The sequence below is a fragment of the Littorina saxatilis genome, linkage group LG11 (assembly GCF_037325665.1).
Source record: "Littorina saxatilis isolate snail1 linkage group LG11, US_GU_Lsax_2.0, whole genome shotgun sequence".
Lineage (NCBI taxonomy): Eukaryota > Metazoa > Mollusca > Gastropoda > Littorinimorpha > Littorinidae > Littorina > Littorina saxatilis.
The window spans coordinates 5,393,993-5,415,555 of NC_090255.1; the positions used below are offsets into that span (position 1 = coordinate 5,393,993).

The window sequence follows — 21,563 nt, forward strand, 5'->3', positions numbered from 1 at the left end:
GTTGTTATGGCTACATGAATTATACAATAGAACCCCCCTTTTAAGACCCTCCATTTTAAGACTTACTCAAGTAAGACGTCGGCCTCTTAATCGGAAGGTCGAGGGTTCGAATCCCGGCCGCTGTCGCCTGGTGGGTTAAGTGTGGAGATTTTTCCGATCTCCCAGGTCAACTTATGTGCATACCTGCTAGTGGCTAGTGCAGACCCCCTTCGTGTGTACACGCAAGCACAAGACCAAGTGCGCACGGAAAAGATCCTGTAATCCATGTCAGAGTTCGGTGGGTTATAGAAACACGAAAATACCCAGCATGCTTCCTCCGAAAGCGGCGTATGGCTGCCTAAATGGCGGGGTAAAAACGGTCATACACGTAAAATTCCACTCGTGCAAAAACACGAGTGTACGTGGGAGTCTAAGCCCATGAACGAAGAAGAAGAAGAAGAAGAAGACTTACTCAATTTTAAAACCCTGTTTTGTCAGGTTCCACTGTATTGACAGACCTCAACAGGTGAATAAAGTAGGTTTACTTCTTGAAAAACATGGGAACGGCTGCATGACGTAAAAAGTGAGTGATCATCTGAAGGGAGATTTAATGTTTATGTAAGGGAGAGAAATATGCGACAGATGTTAACGATGGCTATGATATAATCTCACACCAACATATGTGCAAACACATACGCATGAAGGTGTATACACACACACACACACACACACACACACACACACACACACACACACACACTCTCTCTCTCTCTCTCTCTCTCTCACAAAAGGGGGAAGAATACTTCAACTGAAAAAGTCAGCAATAAATGCCTATCACTGCACACCGTTGCAAACTTTTTGAGTCAACAACCCAAACAATTGTACTGTATGATTATTTACAATTCATATGCCCACAACAAAATACTGGCATTCAAATGGTTACAGAAACAACAAACAGACAGAAAACAAACAAACAAACAAAGCAAACAAGCATCAGCTTCAAATACCAACGCAAATACAACATTGACTAGATCATTTTCAAATGATTGTATCACGTATCTTTAAAGCTGCACGATGTCAAGTTTTAGCAGCAAATTTACCCCTCTGCTGTTATTCCTAAATGTGTGTGTTGCACTGCTGTCAAAAATTATTCTTTAACTTGGTTCTATTCTGTTCTTTCAACAAACAAACAATGGGCAGTACCCATATTCAAGCCAACAAACCTTATTTTATATGCATTTTTCAAATGTATATTTAGCGAGCTACTGCTTACTTGCCACAGGACTATGGTTTGTAATGTACTATGTATATTCTTATTTGTATGCGCTGCCAACTTCATCTTTTATATGTACCTACCGTTTTCTCCTCCCTCCTCCACCCTCCCCCCTCTTCCTCCTGCTAGCTTTTTCTTATTCTTTCTGATTTACTTTAACTATGCTCTTCTTGTAGATAGTTCAACAATTGATAAGTATTGCTTGTCCGACATCATATTTGCGTTATTTTCCTACTACGTAGGGCGCGTAATATAAGCGTTTGCTTGAGTTCGTGTCCCTATTGTTTATCGTTGTATTTTTGTATCATGTTTGATTTAATAAAACATTGTTTAAACCAAACAAACAATACAACCACCAAATCTCAATAAGTTTGAAAGCATGCAACAACGAAACTCGGATACCCACAGGAGAAAAATGTTTAAAACATCCTCTCAAACTCAAGCGGTCTTGAGCTAGCCTTTCCGACATTTTGTCTCGTCTGTAATCTGACACCAGAGTTGCCTTTAAAGTTTGTGTTAATTTTGCATCCTCCTAGTCTCCATTACGGCATCTTGTTTATCTTCTGCATCATGAAAAGTTTGATTGCAATGGAGTAAACATTGTATGTATGTATGGGGGTGGTTGGAATTATATTACACTGCTGGTGAATATCATTCATTGATGTAAAAGTTGGCTCCAAAAAAAAGTTTGTTCTCACAAATTCTCCAATCTATGTTCAAATGAATCATTTTACACACTGCTGGTGAATTTCATTCAGTGATGTCAAATTTGGCTCCAAATTTTTTTTCTCACAAATTTTCCAATCTATGTTCAAATAAATCTATTCTCCATATTATAGTTAAGCAGGGTAACACCCTTGCAGTTAAATTAAATCTCTTTGCAATATAAATTATTATGACAATTATTGCATGAAACAAGAGCATCAATTTGGAAAACAGAGCCATGAACACACACACATGGTCATACACATACACAAGTAACAAAATTCACATTTGAACAAATCATACATAGAAAGTTTGTGTGTGTGTGTGTGGGTCTTTTTTTTTTTTTTTTTACAATACAAAATGTTCAAATCTGAAAACATGTCTCAATGTTTGGTTTGAACAGAAGATATAATAAAACCATTTTCAGTTCAAACCTGAACAAAAACCAAAAACTTAACACCAGAGTCCAAAGACTCAACAATGTTCAAGTTTGAACTAATAATAAACAGTGAAACCAAAATATCAACAGTTCAAATCCAAACATGCACAATTACTAAAATCAGTGTGTTCAGATGAAAACACTCAAATGCAGTGTTCACAACTGTCCATAAAGATCCGTAAACAAAGTTTTCTGTCGCCACAAAGAAGTGTACAGATGTGAACAAGAACAAGAGTCGTTAATCACCAACAAGAACTGTTAATTACCAACATACAATGACAAAAACAGTGGAATTAAAAGAAAATGTTAGCCAAAGTGTTCACATCTGTTCACATCATCTACCACTCTGTGATCACTCAGTACAGTGAACAGTGTTCGCAGTCACCACCACACCATAATTACACAGCGGGCAGTGTTCACTTCAAAAGCATTCATGGTAGGGTTCAGAATGCTTGAACAGTGTTCGCAGTCAGTGACGAACCACAAGCCCAATACATTCATTGCAAAAGTGTTCACAGGATCGAGACAAAACAATCTGTTCAGGGTAGATAATTGGTTTGTCTTTCATTTGGAATGTCAAAGTTGCAAAGTTTTTGCAATTGTGATTTTTTTGTCGATTTTTACATCGGCCCTTCCGTTTTTGTCTGGTCGAATTTGAGGGTACCCTTACTTGAGCGGCGGTCACGTGATCCCTGTAAAATAAATATGTAATCCAACAGGTGATCCTGAAGGTTAAATGAACGGACTTGACTAAACAAGTCCACCACAGGGCGGTCTGGCCACGTGCTAGCACCGGTCTCCCTCGTAATGGCGGCAGAACCCTCCGGCTGTCTATGTCATCACCTCCTGACCCTAAAACACACACGCATCATAAACTCAAGATTCACGTGAAGTTTGCTATATACGGCAGTAATGCTGTTTCGGCAGGGCTGTTACTCTAGAGCTGCAACAGTGCAGTCGTATAGAAAAATATATTCGTGACAATAGTAACCTTAAATTTAAAGAGATAAGAGATGCTTCTGGTATGTAATGAAAGAAGACTATTTTTCCGCTCTACTTACACAACCAACTAAAATTGCTGTATTTCGTGCTATTACATTAAATCCTGTGTTAACTGGGCTTTTCCCGAGAAATGTGCTTGCCTTTTATTGTTCTGATGTATTTTGGGCTTTTTGCGCTATACAGGGACCACAAAGTTTTGCTTCAGTCATAGGAAGCTTAGAAACTGAGTCCCGCTGTCTCTGAAAGAGCAAAATGTACAGAATTTCCAGCCCTTGTTTGTGTGTGTGTGTGTGTGTGTGTGTGTGTGTGTGTGTGTGTGTGAGTGTGTGCCTGCGTGCGTGTGAGTGTGTGTGCGTGCGTGCGTGCAGTGCGTGCATGCATATATGTGTGTGTGTGTGTGTGTATATATATATATATATGTGTGTGTGTGTGTGTGTGTGTGTGTGTGTGTGTGTAGAGCGATTCGACAGATTTTCATAAAACTTGACATGCAAAACTGGTCACAACGTGGCCAAATGTAAAAGCATATTGGAAGAGTAAGAAAAACCACTTACAGGCGTCAGAAGTGGCATGAAGATGAGTTTTTTTGTCAGGGTACTCTCATAAGAGGGCATCTGTGTCTGGCCTTTTTTATTGGAAACTTCATTGTGGACAATGGTCATGATGTCATTGATGTCGTAACTGAAACAAATATCTTTGCCACTGTTACACATTAAATCAAGTTAAGCAACATATAAGCTTATTGAACTACTCGTCAAGACAGCAACAACAAACATTTGATTATAAAGCTAATTAACACTCAAGCTAAATGTAGGCTACTACATCAACAAAACCACAGCCACACAAAAAAAGTGTTAATATGTACGTTTTTGTATAGATCTTTGTTATGAGAGGATGTTTTGTTCTAAAATAAATTCTTTTTTGGTGAAATCTCCACAAGAAGAGCAAATGCTCATACCACTCATCTGTGTCGTACTTGTGTCAGACACAAATTACCTGCTGCCCTAGCTCCATAAACATTGAATTTTAATGCTTGTATACTTATTCTCTCAGGTTCCGCGTAACTCTAACTTACTCTATTGGTTTAAACAGTGTTTTATTCAAATACAAGTTTACAAAGCCATGAAATGTATGTTTTAATAAAGGAACACAACAAGATAAACTTATGAATGTGCTCTTAGAGACAAAATAATGAATTGGCGGACTTACTCTATTGCACAGGTTATATGCATTTAGTGCGCTTACTTCCCTTTCTTTCCAGGATCTTAAAACAGCGTTCTGCCTCATTTGTTTAAGATTGAAAAAAAATGATAATTTCTCATTTTCGGAATCAAACTCCACCCCCAATGTGACTTTGACCTATGGCTAGGATCCAGCAGACTGGTCATGTCCAGAGGTAATCAAACCCTTGAAGTGTAAGAAGTGGCAAAGATCTACATTCAAAATCTTGAATAAAACAAGATGCTTACATGACTCACCTTGTCACACATAATGCATGAGTCAAAAATCAAAATATTTGCTGTTCTAGCTTAAAAAAATAAAGTTAAAAAAATAATGATTTCATACTTATTGATCCAAACTTGACCCCGACCTGTATCAATCCATTTAGATAGCAAATCCTAAGAATATCCAACAGATATAAACTGCCCCAACACCCCCTTTATCCTCCCCCTACCCCCAACCGCCGCCACCAATAGCCTTATAGTCAAAACCCTTCAAAATATTTGGACAAACAGAGATAGAGAAAAAAAAAACCATAAGAAGCATAATAATTCCTTAGTCTGACCCTTGCAGCCAAGCTAAATCCATTGAAATCCGTGAAAATCAAATGTGTACTCAGACACTTGAGTGACCTCATTTCTGACACAATGACACCATAACTTGATGACATCCCCGATAGTCCCCTATCAGTTCTGCTTCTCTTGGATAACTCAGCTGCGTTCGATACGATCGATCACTCTGTTCTGCTCTCTCGTCTCGAATCTGTTTTTGGCATTCACTCTACCGCTCTTCACTGGTTTAGTTCATATCTACAAGGCCGTAGTCAGTATGTGTCTGTCAATAATCTCTCATCTCCTCCATCTCCTCTCTGTTTCGGCGTTCCCCAGGGATCAGTTCTAGGCCCAGAAGATATAAAAATATTTGTACTATACACCACTCCTCTCTCTGCCGTCATCAAGCAACACGCAGTCAATCACTACCTCTTTGCAGACGACACACAACTCCAACAAGCATGCAAGCCTACAGAAATCCAAGCGGTGACGCACACTCTCCAAAACTGCACTTCAGATATTAAATCATGGATGACAAACAATATGCTCAAGTTAAATGATGACAAGACTGAATTTCTTCTTTTCTCTGGAGCTTCCTCTTCGATCACTTCCCTTCCAGCCTCCATCACAGTAGGTTCTAGTGACATTTCTCTCTCTGATAGTGCTAGGAATCTTGGGTTCATCATGGACTCCCACCTCTCAATGAAACAACACATCAAAAAAGTCTGTCAGACATGTTACTTTGAGATCAGAAGAATAGGTTCCATAAGAAAATTTCTCACTGTTGATGCCACTAAAACTCTCGTTACATCCTGCATTCTGTCCAGATTAGATTACTGCAACTCCCTTCTCATAGGCTGCCCTGACTCCACTCTCCAACCCTTGCAAAAAGTACAACACTCTGCTGCACGTCTCATTTTCAGAGCACAGCATCGACAACCCTGCACTCCTCTCATGAAAGAACTTCACTGGCTTCCTGTATCTGAACGTATTAGGTATAAAGCTGCCTGCTTCTGCTACAATATCATCTCTGAATCGGCACCTGCCTATCTTTCTGAACTGGTCTCTCTCTACACTCCCTCTCGCACCCTTCGTTCTTCTGATGATGCTCGACTTCTCTGTCAAGGTCGCTTTAAACGCAAGGCTCATGGCTTCCGCACGTTTTCGTATTATGGACCTCAGTTATGGAATTCACTCCCCTTTCAATTACGTCACTCTCCATCCATTTCATCTTTTAAGTCCAATTTGAAAACTCACTTGTTCCAACAACACTACGGATAGTTCCTTAGTATAGAGTCTGGGGATGTGAGATGTGCATGATGTGTTGTTTGAATCTGACAGTGATTGTATGATTTTTGTATACATGTATTGTTGTCCCGCGCTTTGAACTTTTGATAAGGCGCTTTATAAATGCCCGTTATTATTATTATTATTATTATAGTCTAGCCAAGACTAAAATACTCAAGACACTAACTCGATCTTCTCAGCTGAGCTCCTTGCCATCTGCATGTCGCTTGTTCATCTCAATCTCAAGAACAATCCTCCCCAAAAGATAGCTATCTTCTCTGACTCCAAAGCAGCCATTAAAGCATTACGAACTAACAAAAGATCAAAAAGACAGGATCTTGTCATTGCCATAATGGAGCTGGCAAATAAAATCATAAGAAAGGGAAGCGAGATTAACCTGGTCTGGTGTCCAGCACACGTGAACGTGCCTGGCAACGAGAGAGCAGACAAAGCCGCTAAAGAAGCTGCCCAAGGCATAGGCGCCTCCGAGGTAGACCTGCCATTGTCTGCTTCTGATATCAGTAGCCTTACAGACTCTCTTCTCTGGAGAGAATGGAAGAACAAATACATACACACGGCAATAAGTTCTGGCTGGCTCATTCAGGAAGCCCCAATCAAAACAGATGAACACCTATAATGCATGCCCACGTGTAATAAAAAGGATTAACCGCCTAAGGGCAGAAGCTGGGAACTACCAATTTCCAGAGCTTAAATGCACCTGTCAATCCGACCTCAGCATTGCTCATTTGACTTTGGAGTGTGATTTGAACTCATGTCACTTTCAACCCCTGACTCAGTTTATAAACACGAACAGAAATATCCTGCCAAATACCCCAATTGAAAAATTAAGCTATCTTTTAAGTTTTAATAAAGACCTTGGATGGCAAGGTCCCAAACTTATCTCTAGACTTGTGCACGCGCACCCACGGGTTGGTCCCTGGATATGAAGAGATATTACTGCAACTAACGCCATTGCTTTTCATAGCTACTTTATATTTTTATCAGAACATTTTAAAGGTACTGAACTTGTCAAATCCAGGTGCACGGAGCCCCTGGGGCTTTTAGTCATACCTCAGGCAGCTATCCGTTAGAAGAACTACCAAGTTTCATTGACTTGCACCCAAAGAATCAAGAACGGCGATTTTTTTACGAATTAATTTCGTACTCGGACCCGGCTGGTCTTGACCTATTTTTGGATCTAAATTTAGATCAGGTAGATCACCACATCATGCACAAAAAGACACGTCACTAGCAAATTATGTCAGACGTCATCATGAGTTTGTGTAAAACAAAATGGAGGCCGGAATCACTCAGTTGAATCGAACTCCGACCAAACAACACGTAATAACTAGGTTAATTTATGCACTCGCGTGAACAAGAAACTGTCGAGCTTCACATATGTCGTCGTTGGGTAGTTTGGGGTTTGTTTTACTACCATAGGAGGATTTTTGAACTGTAAATGCACTCAGCTGCAACAAAAACGCAAAACGAAGGCTGTGAGCTGCACTGTCCCTTTTATATCCAAGTATCTCTTATTACCACTTTTAATTAGATGAGCGAGAGTGTGCGGGGGGGGGGGGGGGTGGTGAACCACTGTACATAAAGGGAAAGTTTGTGTGCGCGCCTGTGTGTGTTTTTAATCTAAGACAAATGTCGCAAATGTTTTTACAGAGTGACGTTAAATAAACGATTTTATCATCATCAAGACACTAAGACACTAAGCTGTGACCTCGTATCAAACAATGACATCATAACTTGGTGAGGTCACTGACCTATTTTCTTGAAATCTCAGTGGATATTTTTAGAAAGTGTGGATGGACGTTATCAACGCCTAGAAGTTTGTGAACTTTCAAAATCGTGTTATCAATTAATCATGTTCCGTTTGCTTACTTGAACATGACCCTGCAGCGACCTTGACATTTAACTTGGGTCATTAGTCTGGGATCACCAAACCCTATTAGTGTTTACAGTTTCCAAACTCTAACTTCACTAACATCGGAGAAAATCAACGTTTAACTTTTCGTCAACAGACTGCCTGACGGACGAACTAACACTGCTCAGTATAAAGACTGTTTGCTCAGGTTAGTCAAAACTGAAATTCCGCACTACTTGAAAAAATCTAATATTGTTGTTCTTGAAATAAATATGTTTTCGTGAAAGTAGGAATGGGAATAGTATGTTATTTGTCACATTTTTTCTGTTTCGCGTTTGGTTTTTTAAAATCTTTTCCTAAACATAATGTCAAGAAGCTGGTTGTTGTTTTTTCGTGTCCGTTCAACCTACTTGGCTATTCAGCATTTCTCTACTGTGATACATTTTTCAAAACCGCTTCGTTTGGTCCATTAATAGGTTTTGCTATGGAAGTAACTACAGTAGGCATGAAAAAAAGCACATACTGATTGATAGCATTCCAATCAATGGTCTGTGATATTTCAACAACATTTTTATTAAAAAGGCTCTTAAAAGAGAAGGAGACAGATAGAAAGACAATAGAGAGTAGTTGTAGTAGATTAGTCGACTTACTTGTCATCGTCGGAATATTGATTTAAAACATGACAAAGGACGGACACGTAACGAGAGCCTTTGGTTGGGTGTCGATACGATACGTGACCGTCTGTTGTCGCGTAACTATAAAAAAAATCGGCTCTGTCCGGGATTTTTCTGGTCGTGGCATCCTCTTCTTCTGATTCCATGCTCGTGATGTTGTCGCTATCCACTTCAGCTGCTGTTAGAGAGCACGAAGATACTACAGTCACACAAAATATTCCATGATTCACTTCGATTAACAATCATATTTTTTTAATCAATAAATAAACATTAATAGCTGAAGGGGTCAACATGAATCATAGGCATTAAACGTGTTTTATTAAAGGTACGAGTACACCTAACTAAACAATTATATCTAATCGCCCCAAGAACCATACAGTTCGGGTTGGGGATTGTTGTTATGTCACCACACAACAGGAATACCTTCAAATGTTTGAGCGCTCAGTTATTCAAATTAGAAACGGCTGGTTTAGAGCGGCATTTTCAGTCTTATTTTTCTCCTCGCCCGGCATTCTCTGCCACTGTTGATTTTCGTCCTACCTTTTGCCCTTGAGAAGACACCGTGTTTCACGCGCTGTAGCTCGTGGTACAAAATTGAAATCGACCAAATGAACTACAGAGTTCAGTTTGGGGGTTGAACAGAAGACAACACACACGAGGAATGCCTTCAGTATCAGCGTTTTAGCGTTTTATTTCTAAATCTAAATACTGTTGGGTGGTCTTTTTAGACAGTGTATATTCTCCAATTGGCAGTTTGTTCGTTTACGCTGCGCTATGAGTTTTAGCCCCGTAGAGCACGGAATGTACATGCGTTTGCTAGATTATAAGTTTGACTTCCTGAATCCAACCGTATTTTTCTGCTTTGATGAATGTGTAACCATATTATTAATAAATAAAATATGACGATGAACGGAATCGGGACTACATACAGGAAAGCTGACGCCCATTACCACTCTAATTAATTAGCACAGATACAAATCATTTTCGAGCAAATCATAATAGGGATATTTAAATTACAGCACATCGAATATCTCTTGAACTTTTTAAGGTTCCGTTTGTCAGAAAACTTTCCCAAAATTGCTCCTCAAGTGTACCATCTTTGATCACTAGCTTGCCATCTCAACCAAAACAACACGTTTTTGTTTGGACGGGTTTGCATCAGCTGAAACTCAAGGGGTTTCCACAAAGGTTGAATCCTCAAGGATAACGAGACTGGCAAATTAAGCATGTGGGAGAATAGCTTGGTACAGCGCATTTTAGAGTCGGCCATTGCGGAGTAGAAGAGACTCCACTATCGAACTTATCAACATCATTACAGTTGTACTAAAAGCTATGGAATACAAAATTGATACTACACATTTCAGCGGTAAACTTTTGACCTTCTTACCTCCCTGTTTGTTCGAACCCCGGCAAGCCTGTGTGAAAAACAACTTGGGCTTTCCACCCAAGGAAGGACATTTGCTTGTATACAGGGGTTCTGCCAACTTGTCCAGGCGCACAATGGATGTCACGTCGTTCCCTTGGAGTCCACCCTCGGTCCCATGCGTGAGGATGCAGCACACAAAGCAATCAAAATTTCTGTGGTCCCTTTTGGCAGAATCGGCTACAAATGTACACATTTCTTCGGCCGTCAGATCGTCCTTTACTTCCACAAGAAATCCAAGTGCTTTGAATGTCATTTGAAGATTTTCTGGAATGAAATTGAAACGTTGACATAAATCTTATTTTATCAAGTATAAATTTACTGGGTCTCATCAGAACATTAACTGGCCGTCCGAATTGTCGCATGTGCATGCCATATACAGGGTGGTCACAAAAAAACGCGCTATTTTCTTTTTGATCTCATTTTTGACTGCGAAGAGAGATTTAGAAACTTTGTTCGCCAAACAATAGCAGAATAATGGGAAATTATGTCTTGCAAATTTGGCAGAAATTAGTTTGTCCTTAGTAGTTGATAATATGCTCTATCCAGGCTCCTCTTCGTAGAAGAACTGCTGCAACACGAACGTTGAAATTGTCCATGACTCGTCCAATCATGTCAGCTGTCAGTTTGTAAGCGCCTGATTTCCCTTCTGATGTGGTGCTACAGAGCTGCCAGGGTCTGGGGATTGTTGCCGTATATTCTGTCCTGGGTACCCCCACAGAAAGTAGTCGGGTGGGTTGAGATCAGGGGGGTAGGGTGGCCAAGGGAAGTCAGTGCGTCGTGAAATGAACCTATCGCCAGGGAAGAGGAGGCTGGATAGAGAATAAGTGGATAATGTGTTGCTGTAAGTTTATCGTTACGTTATTTTGTTTGAATGTATGTGTATTTGATGTTTAAATAGTATGGTTTTATTCATAGTTAATATGTAAAGCGCGGAGAGCATAGTTTACTGTGGTTTGCGCTATATAAGCTGTCATTATTAGTATTATCAAATTATTTTGTTATCAACTGCTCACGACAGACTAATTTCTACCAAACTTGTAAGACATACTTTCCCATCATTCTGCTATTGTTTGGCGAAGACATTTTCTAAATCCCTCTTTGCAGTCAAAACTGAGATCAAAAAGAAAATAAGGCGCTTTTTTTGGACCACCCTGTAAATTCGAAGATATAAAAAGTCAAGGTATTCTTCTACAGGGTGATCCCAAAAAATGAAACCAATAAAAATGCTAATACCGTCTGCATTTATTCAACGAATTACTTCATATTTGACATACATTAACTTCAGCTGCATAATCCTATCAACAAGTTTCAAATTATTAAGTCATGATCAAGTGGTCTGATTTTTGTGCTCTTTTAAAACAAAATATCCAATTCAGGGAACAGCTGAACAGTCGGAGGCTTCAACATTTAGTGGTAGCCACACTCACGCTATTTAAACCTTCCAGATTAGCTGTGGGGTGTTTTTGTATACTTTGACGGGCGGGGATGTAGCTCAGTCGGTAGCGCGCTGGATTTGTATCCAGTTGGCCGCTGTCAGCGTGAGTTCGTCCCCACGTTTGGCGGGAGATTTATTTCTCAGAGTCAACTTTGTGTGCAGACTCTCCTCGGTGTCCGAACACCCCCGTGTGTACACACAAGCACAAGACCAAGTGCGCACGAAAAAGATCCTGTAATCCATGTCAGAGTTTGGTGGGTTATAGAAACACGAAAATACCCAGCATGCTTCCTCCGAAAAACGGCGTATGGCTGCCTAAATGGCGGGGTAAAAAACGGTCATACACGTAAAATTCCACTCGTGCAAAAAACACGAGTGTACGTGGGAGTTTCAGCCCACGAACGCAGAAGAAGAAGAAGAGTATACTTTGACCCTCAGATATTCCGATAGGTAAAAGCCTGGAAGGTTTAAATCGGGTGAGAGTGGGTAATGCTCATTGTCAAACCTACTGTTCATCCGATCCCTGACGTTGGAAACTTTTTGGAAAGCGCAGAAAAATTAGACCACTTAACCTATAAATTTGAAACTTGATGATACAAATTATGATCATGCATTAGCTGAACTTAGTGTACACCAAATATGAAGCAATTCGTCCAACAGATGCAGAAGTGATTAGCATTTTTATTGGTGGCATTTTTACATTCAGTCAAGTTTTGACTAAATGTTTTAACATAGAGGGGGGAATCGAGACGAGGGTCGTGGTGTAGGTGTGTGTGTGTGTGTGTGTTTGTCTGTGTGTGTGTGTGTGTAGAGCGATTCAGACTAAACTACTGGACCGATCTTTATGAAATTTGACATGAGAGTTCCTGGGTATGATATCCTCAGACTTTTTTTCATTTTTTTGATAAATGTCTTTGATGACGTCATATCCGGCTTTTCGTGAAAGTTGAGGCGGCACTGTCACGCTCTCATTTTTCAACCAAATTGGTTGAAATTTTGGTCAAGTAATCTCCGACGAAGCCCGGACTTCGGTATTGCATTTCAGCTTGGTGGCTTAAAAATTAATTAATGACTTTGGTCATTTAAAATCTGAAAATTGTAAAAAAAATATTGTTTTTATAAAACCATCCAAATTTACGTTCATCTTATTCTCCATCATTTTCTGATTCCAAAAACATATAAATATGTTATATTTGGATTAAAAACAAGCTCTGAAAATTAAAAATATAAAAATTATGATCAAAATTAAATTTTCGAAATCAATTTAAAAACACTTTCATCTTATTCGTTGTCGGTTCCTGATTCCAAAAACATATAGATATGATATGTTTGGATTGAAAACACGCTCAGAAAGTTAAAACGAAGAGAGGTACAGAAAAGCGTGCTATCCTTCTCAGCGCAACTACTACCCCGCTCTTCTTGTCAATTTCACTGCCTTTGCCATGAGCGGTGGACTTGACGATTCTACGAGTATACGGTCTTGCTGCGTTGCATTGCGTTAAGTTTCATTCTGTGAGTTCGACAGCTACTTGACTAAATGTTGTATTTTCGCCTTACGCGACTTGTTTTCTTCTGCGTTCATGGGCTGAAACTCCCACGTACACTTGTATTTTTTTAACGAGTGTGTTTTTACGTGCATGACCGTTTTTAACCCGCTATCTAGGCAGCCATACGCCGCTTTCGGGGGATACATACTTGGTATTTTTGTGTTTCTATAACCCACCGAACTCTGACATGGAAAACAAAAGTTTACATCAGGGGTACTTTGACCCAATGGTTTTTTAAGCAGACAGACAGACAAACACGTATGATACGGATAATGATCTTATCTCAAAATTGTCGCGCTTGCAATATGTTGGCGAGACAATGATTAATCACGACATAAAAATGCCACTTACTAAAATGCTAATAATTCCTTAAATTGTTATTACTTCATATTTGGTGTACACTGGCTTGAGATATGAGATGATACGTTCAGAATGTTTAGAGCTTGTATGAGAAATGGTCTGACTTTTGCTCTTTTTCGAAAATGTATTCCATATTCGGGGATTGTCTCAAAATTTAGAGGTTTGGCACTGAATGGTAGCCACACTAACCCGATTTTAGCTGAAGCGCTTTGCATGCAAAAACCATCCTCGGAAAAAATACTAGTTGAAACAGTAATTACAGGGAGTCTGGAGGGTTCAAGTCGGATGAGTGTGGCTACTAACTGCTCAGTGTAAAACCTCCTATATACTGATAGGGCAATCTCAGAATTTGAAGAATTTTTTTAAGCGTAAAAATCAAAGCATTTGATTTACATACAGGGTGACCTCCCCAAAAAATGCAACCCTCAAAAATGCTAATAATTTCTACATCCAGTGTACACTATCTTCAGCCTATGCTTGACCAGTCCACAAAGTGGCAGGTTTGTATATCAAATGGTCGGACTTTCGTGCTCTTTCGAAAAAAACTCCAAATTCGGGGATCGACTCAACACAACGAGGTTTGAAATTAAGAGGTAACCACGCTTACCCGATTTAGGTCCTGCAGATTGTTACCGTTGGGGCCATTTAAAGTATGCCATAACCAGCCTAAGACAGCAATTAAGGGCCTTTAGAATTCTAAGGGAGGAATGCGTTCACGTCATTGATGATATTTGCGGCGCAAGTGTGACTTTACAACGAAAGGGGTCATTTTTCCAGTCATTTGAGTTCACGTGAATACCTTCATTTCTTATCAGCTTGAACTTAAGTTTGTACAGGACCATTCCACAGAGTTTCCGGTCTGTAGGTGACTTTTACGACTTTTACCGTATCTTAAAATGTGTTCCAAAATACCCCTCCGACATTGTCAATTTGCAAATTACACAAACTTTTTCCGGTCTTGGGATTGCCCTGAACCTAGCTTTAACTGCTCTCTTTAGGTCACAGATATTCAGGAGGGGAAAGTGTTTGTGCACTCGGACATTCAAATAATCCAAAAGGTAAAAGTCTGGAGGGTAGACCTACAAATTAGGGAAGTATGGCTACAGCTCAATGCCAAAACTCGTACTGTTGTGTAGATTCCTGAATTCGGAACTTTTTCATGAAGGTGCAGAAAAGTCAGACACTTTGATCTATACATTTGCTACTTTGGGTACTGATGGGGTTAATGTACACCAAATATAGAGTCATTCGGTCAGCAGATGTAGACGTTGATAGCATTTTTGTGGGTTGCATTTTGGGGGGGTCAACTGTACTTGACACTTTGTGAAAATATCATCCTACATCACACGCTGAAGTACATTAAATATGAAGTAATTCACTGAACACATGTGTGAGTAATAAGCGTTTTAGAGTGTGACATTTTTTTGGGGGGTCACCCTGTTTATATCTTATCTAAGCATATATATGTAGTTCTTTATACTTCTTACCCGTGTCTGTCTCAGTCCCTCTTCTTTGATGAGGTCCACCGGCGAACTTATTGTTCAGGATAAGACAAATTCCTGAAAGTATTATTTTGAATCGTATAAGGCAACTTTCAACAACTTTATCTGCCATAAACAGCATCAAAAATAATGAAGGCAATAACAAATGCCACAACTATAAAAACAAGCAGTTTTGAAATGATATATATCTGTCCGCTTGAAAGATTACAAAACTGAACACACCATTCTTCACTGCCCTCGCTGGTCAAAACCTGTCGACTAAGACAACACTAACCCATCTTTGTAAAACATGGCAACAGTGCACTTAATTTGGATAAACCCAATTTGTTTGTGGTTGAACACAATTTAAAATCAACCACTACAAATCTTTACACTCTTTGAATCAAAAATAATAAAACTCAAGACTCAAAGATGTTAATGTCCTTATAACAACAAGGAAAATTGTCTCGCAGTGTCAGGCACACACAAAATAAAGAATCAACAAAAGTTAGAAATGTGCTATATGTTCAAGAGAAACTATCACTCTCACCTCTGCGATTGTTTGTCATCCTGTAGTACTGAGGGCCTGATGGTCCTTGACTGCCAGGGGGTGGTGTTGTGGACATCGTCTCTTCTGGAGCTGCTTTGAAAAACAAATTTTGTAGAATTTTTATTTTTCCTCAAGGAATGAACTTTGATTTTATCCTACATTCGTGAGAGAGACCACCCATGAGATAACAATATCGTTCAATTCACTAGTGGGTATATCATGCAAATAAGGTCGTGTCAAACTAGTCTGGCAGGAACCTTTTTTTCCACTACTGATAATGAAAAAAGTCACCTAGACAAACGTCATTGCAGAAACACTTTTACCCTTGCTGTTTTTTCTGGAAGAATTTTGAGAACTTACACGTCACGCTCTACTTTCTACAGTGACGTCTTTTTGCTTTGACGTCAAGTATTCATGAGGCTTTGGAAAAGATCGAGGTTCCATAATCCGCGTCTTCAATTTGGGCGCCTCGACGGCAGACAATTACAGTATATAGGATAAACATAATACTACATGGCTTGCTGTGTCGTACCAGATTTACACTCGTTGCTTTTTCAAATTCTGTCATTGGAAGTCTCGCACCAAAATGGCAGTGGAATATCAGGGAAATATGTTTTGTCCTAACAAGTTAAATGGTGCAACTTATGATTAGAGATAAATGAACGTAGGATTTGCAACCTTATCATGTTACTAAATTGTGTGTGTGTGTGTGTGTGTGTGTGTGTGTGTGTGTGTGTGTTGTGTGTGTGTGTGTGTGTGTGTGTGCGTGCGTGTGTGCGCTCTCGGTTTGGTGCGCGCTTTAGCTTGTATGGGTCCAAACTCACGCGCTGTAAACTATACATAGTGTGGCGCAGTCATAAGTAATCTCGATGGGACCTTTGACTCGCTGAATTGAACTCTTTTGAGAAATGTTAAGATTCCATGAGCCAATGCCACATGGAACGTTAATACGGAGGAGGAGGAGGAGCAACTGAACTGTTTCTCACTTCGTAACAAATGAGTGAAAAAAGACAAGAAGAGCAAACGCATGATCGACTACATTTTGCAGACGACAGGGGGCAATCTAATCTTAACAATGTCTGAGGGTCACCAGAGACTATAAACGCTCCACTTTTCAAAGGCATAGCTCCATAATCATTTGAGAAAACCACAATTACAACTCGACCCTCCGAGACCTTGAAATTTGATATCAATTAGCGAAGTTCTCATTACGTCTTATGTTATTCAAACTTGGAAGTGTAAAGTACTACGTAAAGCTCTAGCTTCGAATACAACATGTTCCAGGTTTTTTTAGCGGCCCGAACTCGACCCTATAATGACATTGTAATGTGATAAGAGCCAACTAGACTTTCATCATGTCTGCATTTCACAAACCCCTACCCTGTCTGAAGTTTCAAAAAGTTACAGAACCCTGCAAGTGTATACAGTTTCATAGTTGTTACTTCATAGACATACCAAAACAATCTCAACGTCAAGGTTTTTCATCTACGGCTGACCGAAAAACACTGACGAGTAGGAATATGACTCTCCTGATTGCTCTGGTGAGTAAATTAGTAGGACGCAGAAGACAAGGCTCTACAGTACAGAGAGAGAGAGAGGGGGGGGGGGTAGAAACAGAATTAATAATTTCCTCACCTTGTGAGCTGCTGACCATCGCTTGACTCTGCAGGCCTGATGGTCCTGGTCTGGCGATGGGTGCAGCACGCTGGGAGAAACTCTGATGGCCCGAGGGGTCTGTACAGAGAACTTGACATGTACAGTACTACTGTCCTCTGTTCGTTTCTTTTCTTTTCTTTCTGGGTCTCCGTTTTGTTTCCTGTGCTAACGTATCCTCAAAGCTTTCAGATCTGGCTAGGCATTCACATCGTATAAGGACATCCAGGCCCTCCACTTGCACAACAACAACTAATACCCTGACTTTTGGAACGCTAAAGCAGACTTTCTACCTGGTAGATGCAATCAGTAGCCTAATGTAATCTGCCGATATATTTGAACGTACTGGTCACTGTTTTACGACTGCTGATTTCAGTAAATGAAGGAGAGAGAGATAGAGGCTGACTTAGTTACTGACTGTTTGACCGAGTGTATTTGACTTGCCTCGCCAGCTTTGCTGAGATAAAAAAAAATCCTGACACATCACAAAAAACACTCAAGCTTCTGATTTTTGGTGTGTCGCGTTCAAGTGAAGGTGTGATTTTATCCCGTGTAAAAGTCTGGCCAGATCTGAGATGGCGAGTTGGACTGTTCACATTGGAAGGGTCAGAGACAAACAGTGGTAAAAGGTATAAGATATGTCTCTTGACGGACGTGCCCTATATAATTTTGTTCCCGGATATTACTCCTTGAAAGCGACCACATGGGCCTTATCAGTATATTTTTCCTCCTGTCACAGTCATGTTCTTTTTCTTCTTCTTCTGCGTTCGTGGGCTGAAAATCCCACGTACACTCGTGTTTTTTGCACGAGTGGAATTTTACGTGTATGACGGTTTTTTACCCCGCCATTTAGGCAGCCATACGCCGTTTTCGGAGGAAGCATGCTGGGTATTTTCGTGTTTCTATAACCCACCGAACTCTGACATGGATTACAGGATCTTTTTCGTGCGCACTTGGCCTTGTGCTTGCGTGTACACACGGGGGGGTGTTCGGACACCGAGGGGAGTCTGCACACAAAGTTGACTCTGAGAAATAAATCTCTCGCCGAACGTGGGGACGAACTCACGCTGACAGCGGCCAACTGGATACAAATCCAGCGCGCTACCGACTGAGCTACATCCCCGCCCTCTGTCACATGTTAATTTAGACTTCGTTGGTCGGGGGGTTGTCTTGGGTTCCGGAAGCCCCCCCCCCCCCCCTTACCCGGCAAAAGTGTGTGTGTGTGTGTGTGTGTGTGTGTGTGTGTGTATGTGTGGTGTGTGTGTGTGTGTGTGTGTGTATGTGTGTTAGTGTGTTAGTGTGTGTGTGTGTGTGTGCATGAACGCGTTAGAGAGAGAGAGAGAGAGAGAGGGAGAGAGAGAGAGATGAAAAAACACCGGTGTACACCAGATACTGATACGGTGATACATATCTCACCTATGGGCATGTAAGACCTGCTTTCTGGGGCCGATGCAGACACCGACTCAGCTGGACAAATTGACGGAAATCGTCTGTCCACCGCGCTTTCTGGAACTTAGATAAAAGCTCTAAGTTACATAGCATCTTCAAACGCACTGACATTGAGTAAGGGGTTCGACCACACCGATGTGCAATGCAACAGTGAACTGTAGAACCGTAAAGAATTCTAGCAAGGGAGGGAACTGATCACTCATGTCGTTACAGTGTTGTCTCCTATTCAGGGAAGCTTTTGAAACGGCCCCTTATTGGTGTTATTGCTTGTAAGGGGTTAACTTACCGTTTAATACGGCCCCTCAGGTTGTGTTTTTATTGGGTGTTAGAGGTTAAAAGTCGAAATGTGTAGATAGAAATTGAGTTTGATTGTTGTGTTGTCATAAATTGGCAGCATTCAGCAAAACTCTTTATAACAAAACTAATTATTATACAGTGGAACCCTTATAAGACCCCAACCCCCCAATTTTTTTTTAAAGACTTAACCCATTTTAAGACCCTTTTTCTGTTACTAACCTGTCACTTTACCTCCATTGTAAGAAACCCTCTTTTTTAAGACCTGATTTTATCAGATATTTCTTGGTCTTAAATGGGGATTGCACTGTACAGTCAGCAGTTTGTACTATACTATTTCTGTGACCTACACACTAAGATTGTGTTTAGTTAGTTTACTATTTTAATTGTGGGACACTGCAATCTGTTGTGTCGCACATGTATTTCTCTTGATGGCTTGGTGAATGCTACCTTTGGTAACTGACTATGAGTCAATGTGTGTGTGTTGGTACTGAGATGTTGAAATTTAGCTGGTTCACTTTCTTCAATTCTTTTATGGCGGAAGAACTTAAATTGAAAAGTCCTTATTGTCGGTGAAAAACAAAATCCAGACAGTGACAGAACAACACTGAACAGTTTGCTACATCACCACATTCAGCCAATGAGGTTTACAGTCGTAATACATTCATGTTGTTTTCTTTCTTTTATTTTACCGTTGTGCATGTAATAGTTATTGTCATACATAGCCGCCCAAGATGTACTGCCATGCAGCAAATACATTGCAAAATCCTTAATCATATGTATCAGTCAATCTCAAACTAGTCCTTTCTCTCTAAAATCTGAAAGCATTCTCTCCAGACATTTTCACAAAAAAGGGGGGTGCAATACAAGGGAAGGGAATGGGTACATTATTGACAACCATGACAAATTACATCATAATTATAAGCTGTACATTCACAATAGCAAACCCAACAGCTTTTTCACCTGATTACCATTCAAACCCCATTATCAACTCACAATTAGAAGGGGAGAGTGTGTGTAGGAGGAGGGGGAGGGTAAATCTTAAACCAAGTCCTTTCTTTGGAGGGGGCACGTACATCATTGCAGTAGGAGGAGGGTACATGAATTACAATCAGAACCTCCATTGGAAACCATATCACCTGTCAATCAGTACGAGGAGGGGGGGGGGGGGTAAAAATGTGCGGAACCACAGCATATCCAACAACACTCAAGTAAAGCCTTCTTTCTTCTACCATCGTCAAACATCAGACTGTCTTGCTGATTTTTGATTGTCCAACCCCCACCCCGTTCACAGTGTATGGTTATTCCTCGTGAACACTAAAGCAAGACATCAAACAAGCTTACAACCACTAGATAGTATCCTCTCTAAATCTGACCTACAGCACATAGATGGGCAACCTAAGTCGGCTAAATGATTGTAAATCTACTTTGGAATCTGTTTTGGAAGGGACAGTCAAAGCTACTCCCATGCTGAAATTCACTGATAGGCTATATTGTATACCACAGCATATCCAACAACACTCAAGTAAAGCCTTCTTTCTTCTGCCAACGTCAAACATCAGACTGTCTTGCTGATTTTTGATTGTCCAACCCCCACCCCGTTCACAGTGTATGGTTACTCCTCAGGGGCGGACGAGGGGGGGGGGGGGGGGGTTCTGGGGTTTCCGGAACCCCCCCCAGCCAAAAAATAAAAATATTTTGTTGTGTTTTTTTGGGTTGAGTTTCAATTTTGGGGGTATTAATCAGTGACAAAATCTGCTGCCCGAAACTGGTAATGATCATCCTCAGAATGCACCAGTGTACTAGCTTTTGAGAGCGAAGGCGACCTTGTGTGTGAATAAACGATGATTGTCAACACCCGTAGGTTGGGGTAGTTTAAGTCAATAAACACGGAACACATCTGCGTAAAATTGGTGAATATTTATTGAGCATGACTGTAGATTATACATTTGTAGACGTCATCTCATGCTCAACAATGTGTCATTTAGCGTTATTTCTTCTTCATCATGTAGAACATTTCTCATTTGACATTCCTTTCATTGAATGAGACATTCATGTTCAATGGTTACTTGGGGCAGGTTTGACTTTGACAGACGATGATCCGGTATTAACTTTGGCTCCCTGGTAACATGAATCACACTGTGGCACATCACTTCTCAAAAAATAGCACTTTAGAGTACTTACAGTTACAGTTACAACATTTTGAAAAAACTATGGAACTTGGAAGATGGATGAAGGATGGATGGAGTTCCTCTCTCCCTGAGGGCCACGGCAAGAATGCCTGTTTAGAGGCCAAAACCTATTCAGCAAGATTTTCAAAACTCAAAAAAAATTCTCACGTGGACCTCAAAACTTTCAGTGACA

At 40.4% G+C, this 21,563-nt stretch overlaps 1 protein-coding gene across 2 annotated transcripts; it reads right to left on the reverse strand.

Annotated features, from left to right (window-relative positions):
- Nucleotides 1-813: 813 nt before the first annotated feature.
- On the reverse strand, nucleotides 814-20,806 carry LOC138979598 (caspase-3-like). 2 transcript variants are annotated; one of them, XM_070352307.1, is made up of 8 exons: nucleotides 18,873-20,806; nucleotides 17,439-17,537; nucleotides 15,804-15,896; nucleotides 15,260-15,331; nucleotides 10,392-10,694; nucleotides 8,981-9,182; nucleotides 3,953-4,079; nucleotides 814-3,248 (listed from the first exon to the last, which is right to left on the reverse strand). In XM_070352307.1, exons 1-8 carry the CDS (start codon nucleotides 18,880-18,882, stop codon nucleotides 3,228-3,230), a joined length of 927 nt encoding a protein of 308 aa, XP_070208408.1. In that variant the 5' UTR covers nucleotides 18,883-20,806; the 3' UTR covers nucleotides 814-3,227. The 2 variants fall into 2 exon arrangements, with proteins under 2 accessions (XP_070208408.1, XP_070208409.1); XM_070352308.1 differs by having other exon boundaries at nucleotides 15,804-15,893; nucleotides 18,873-20,805.
- Between the last annotated feature and the right edge of the window lie 757 nt (nucleotides 20,807-21,563).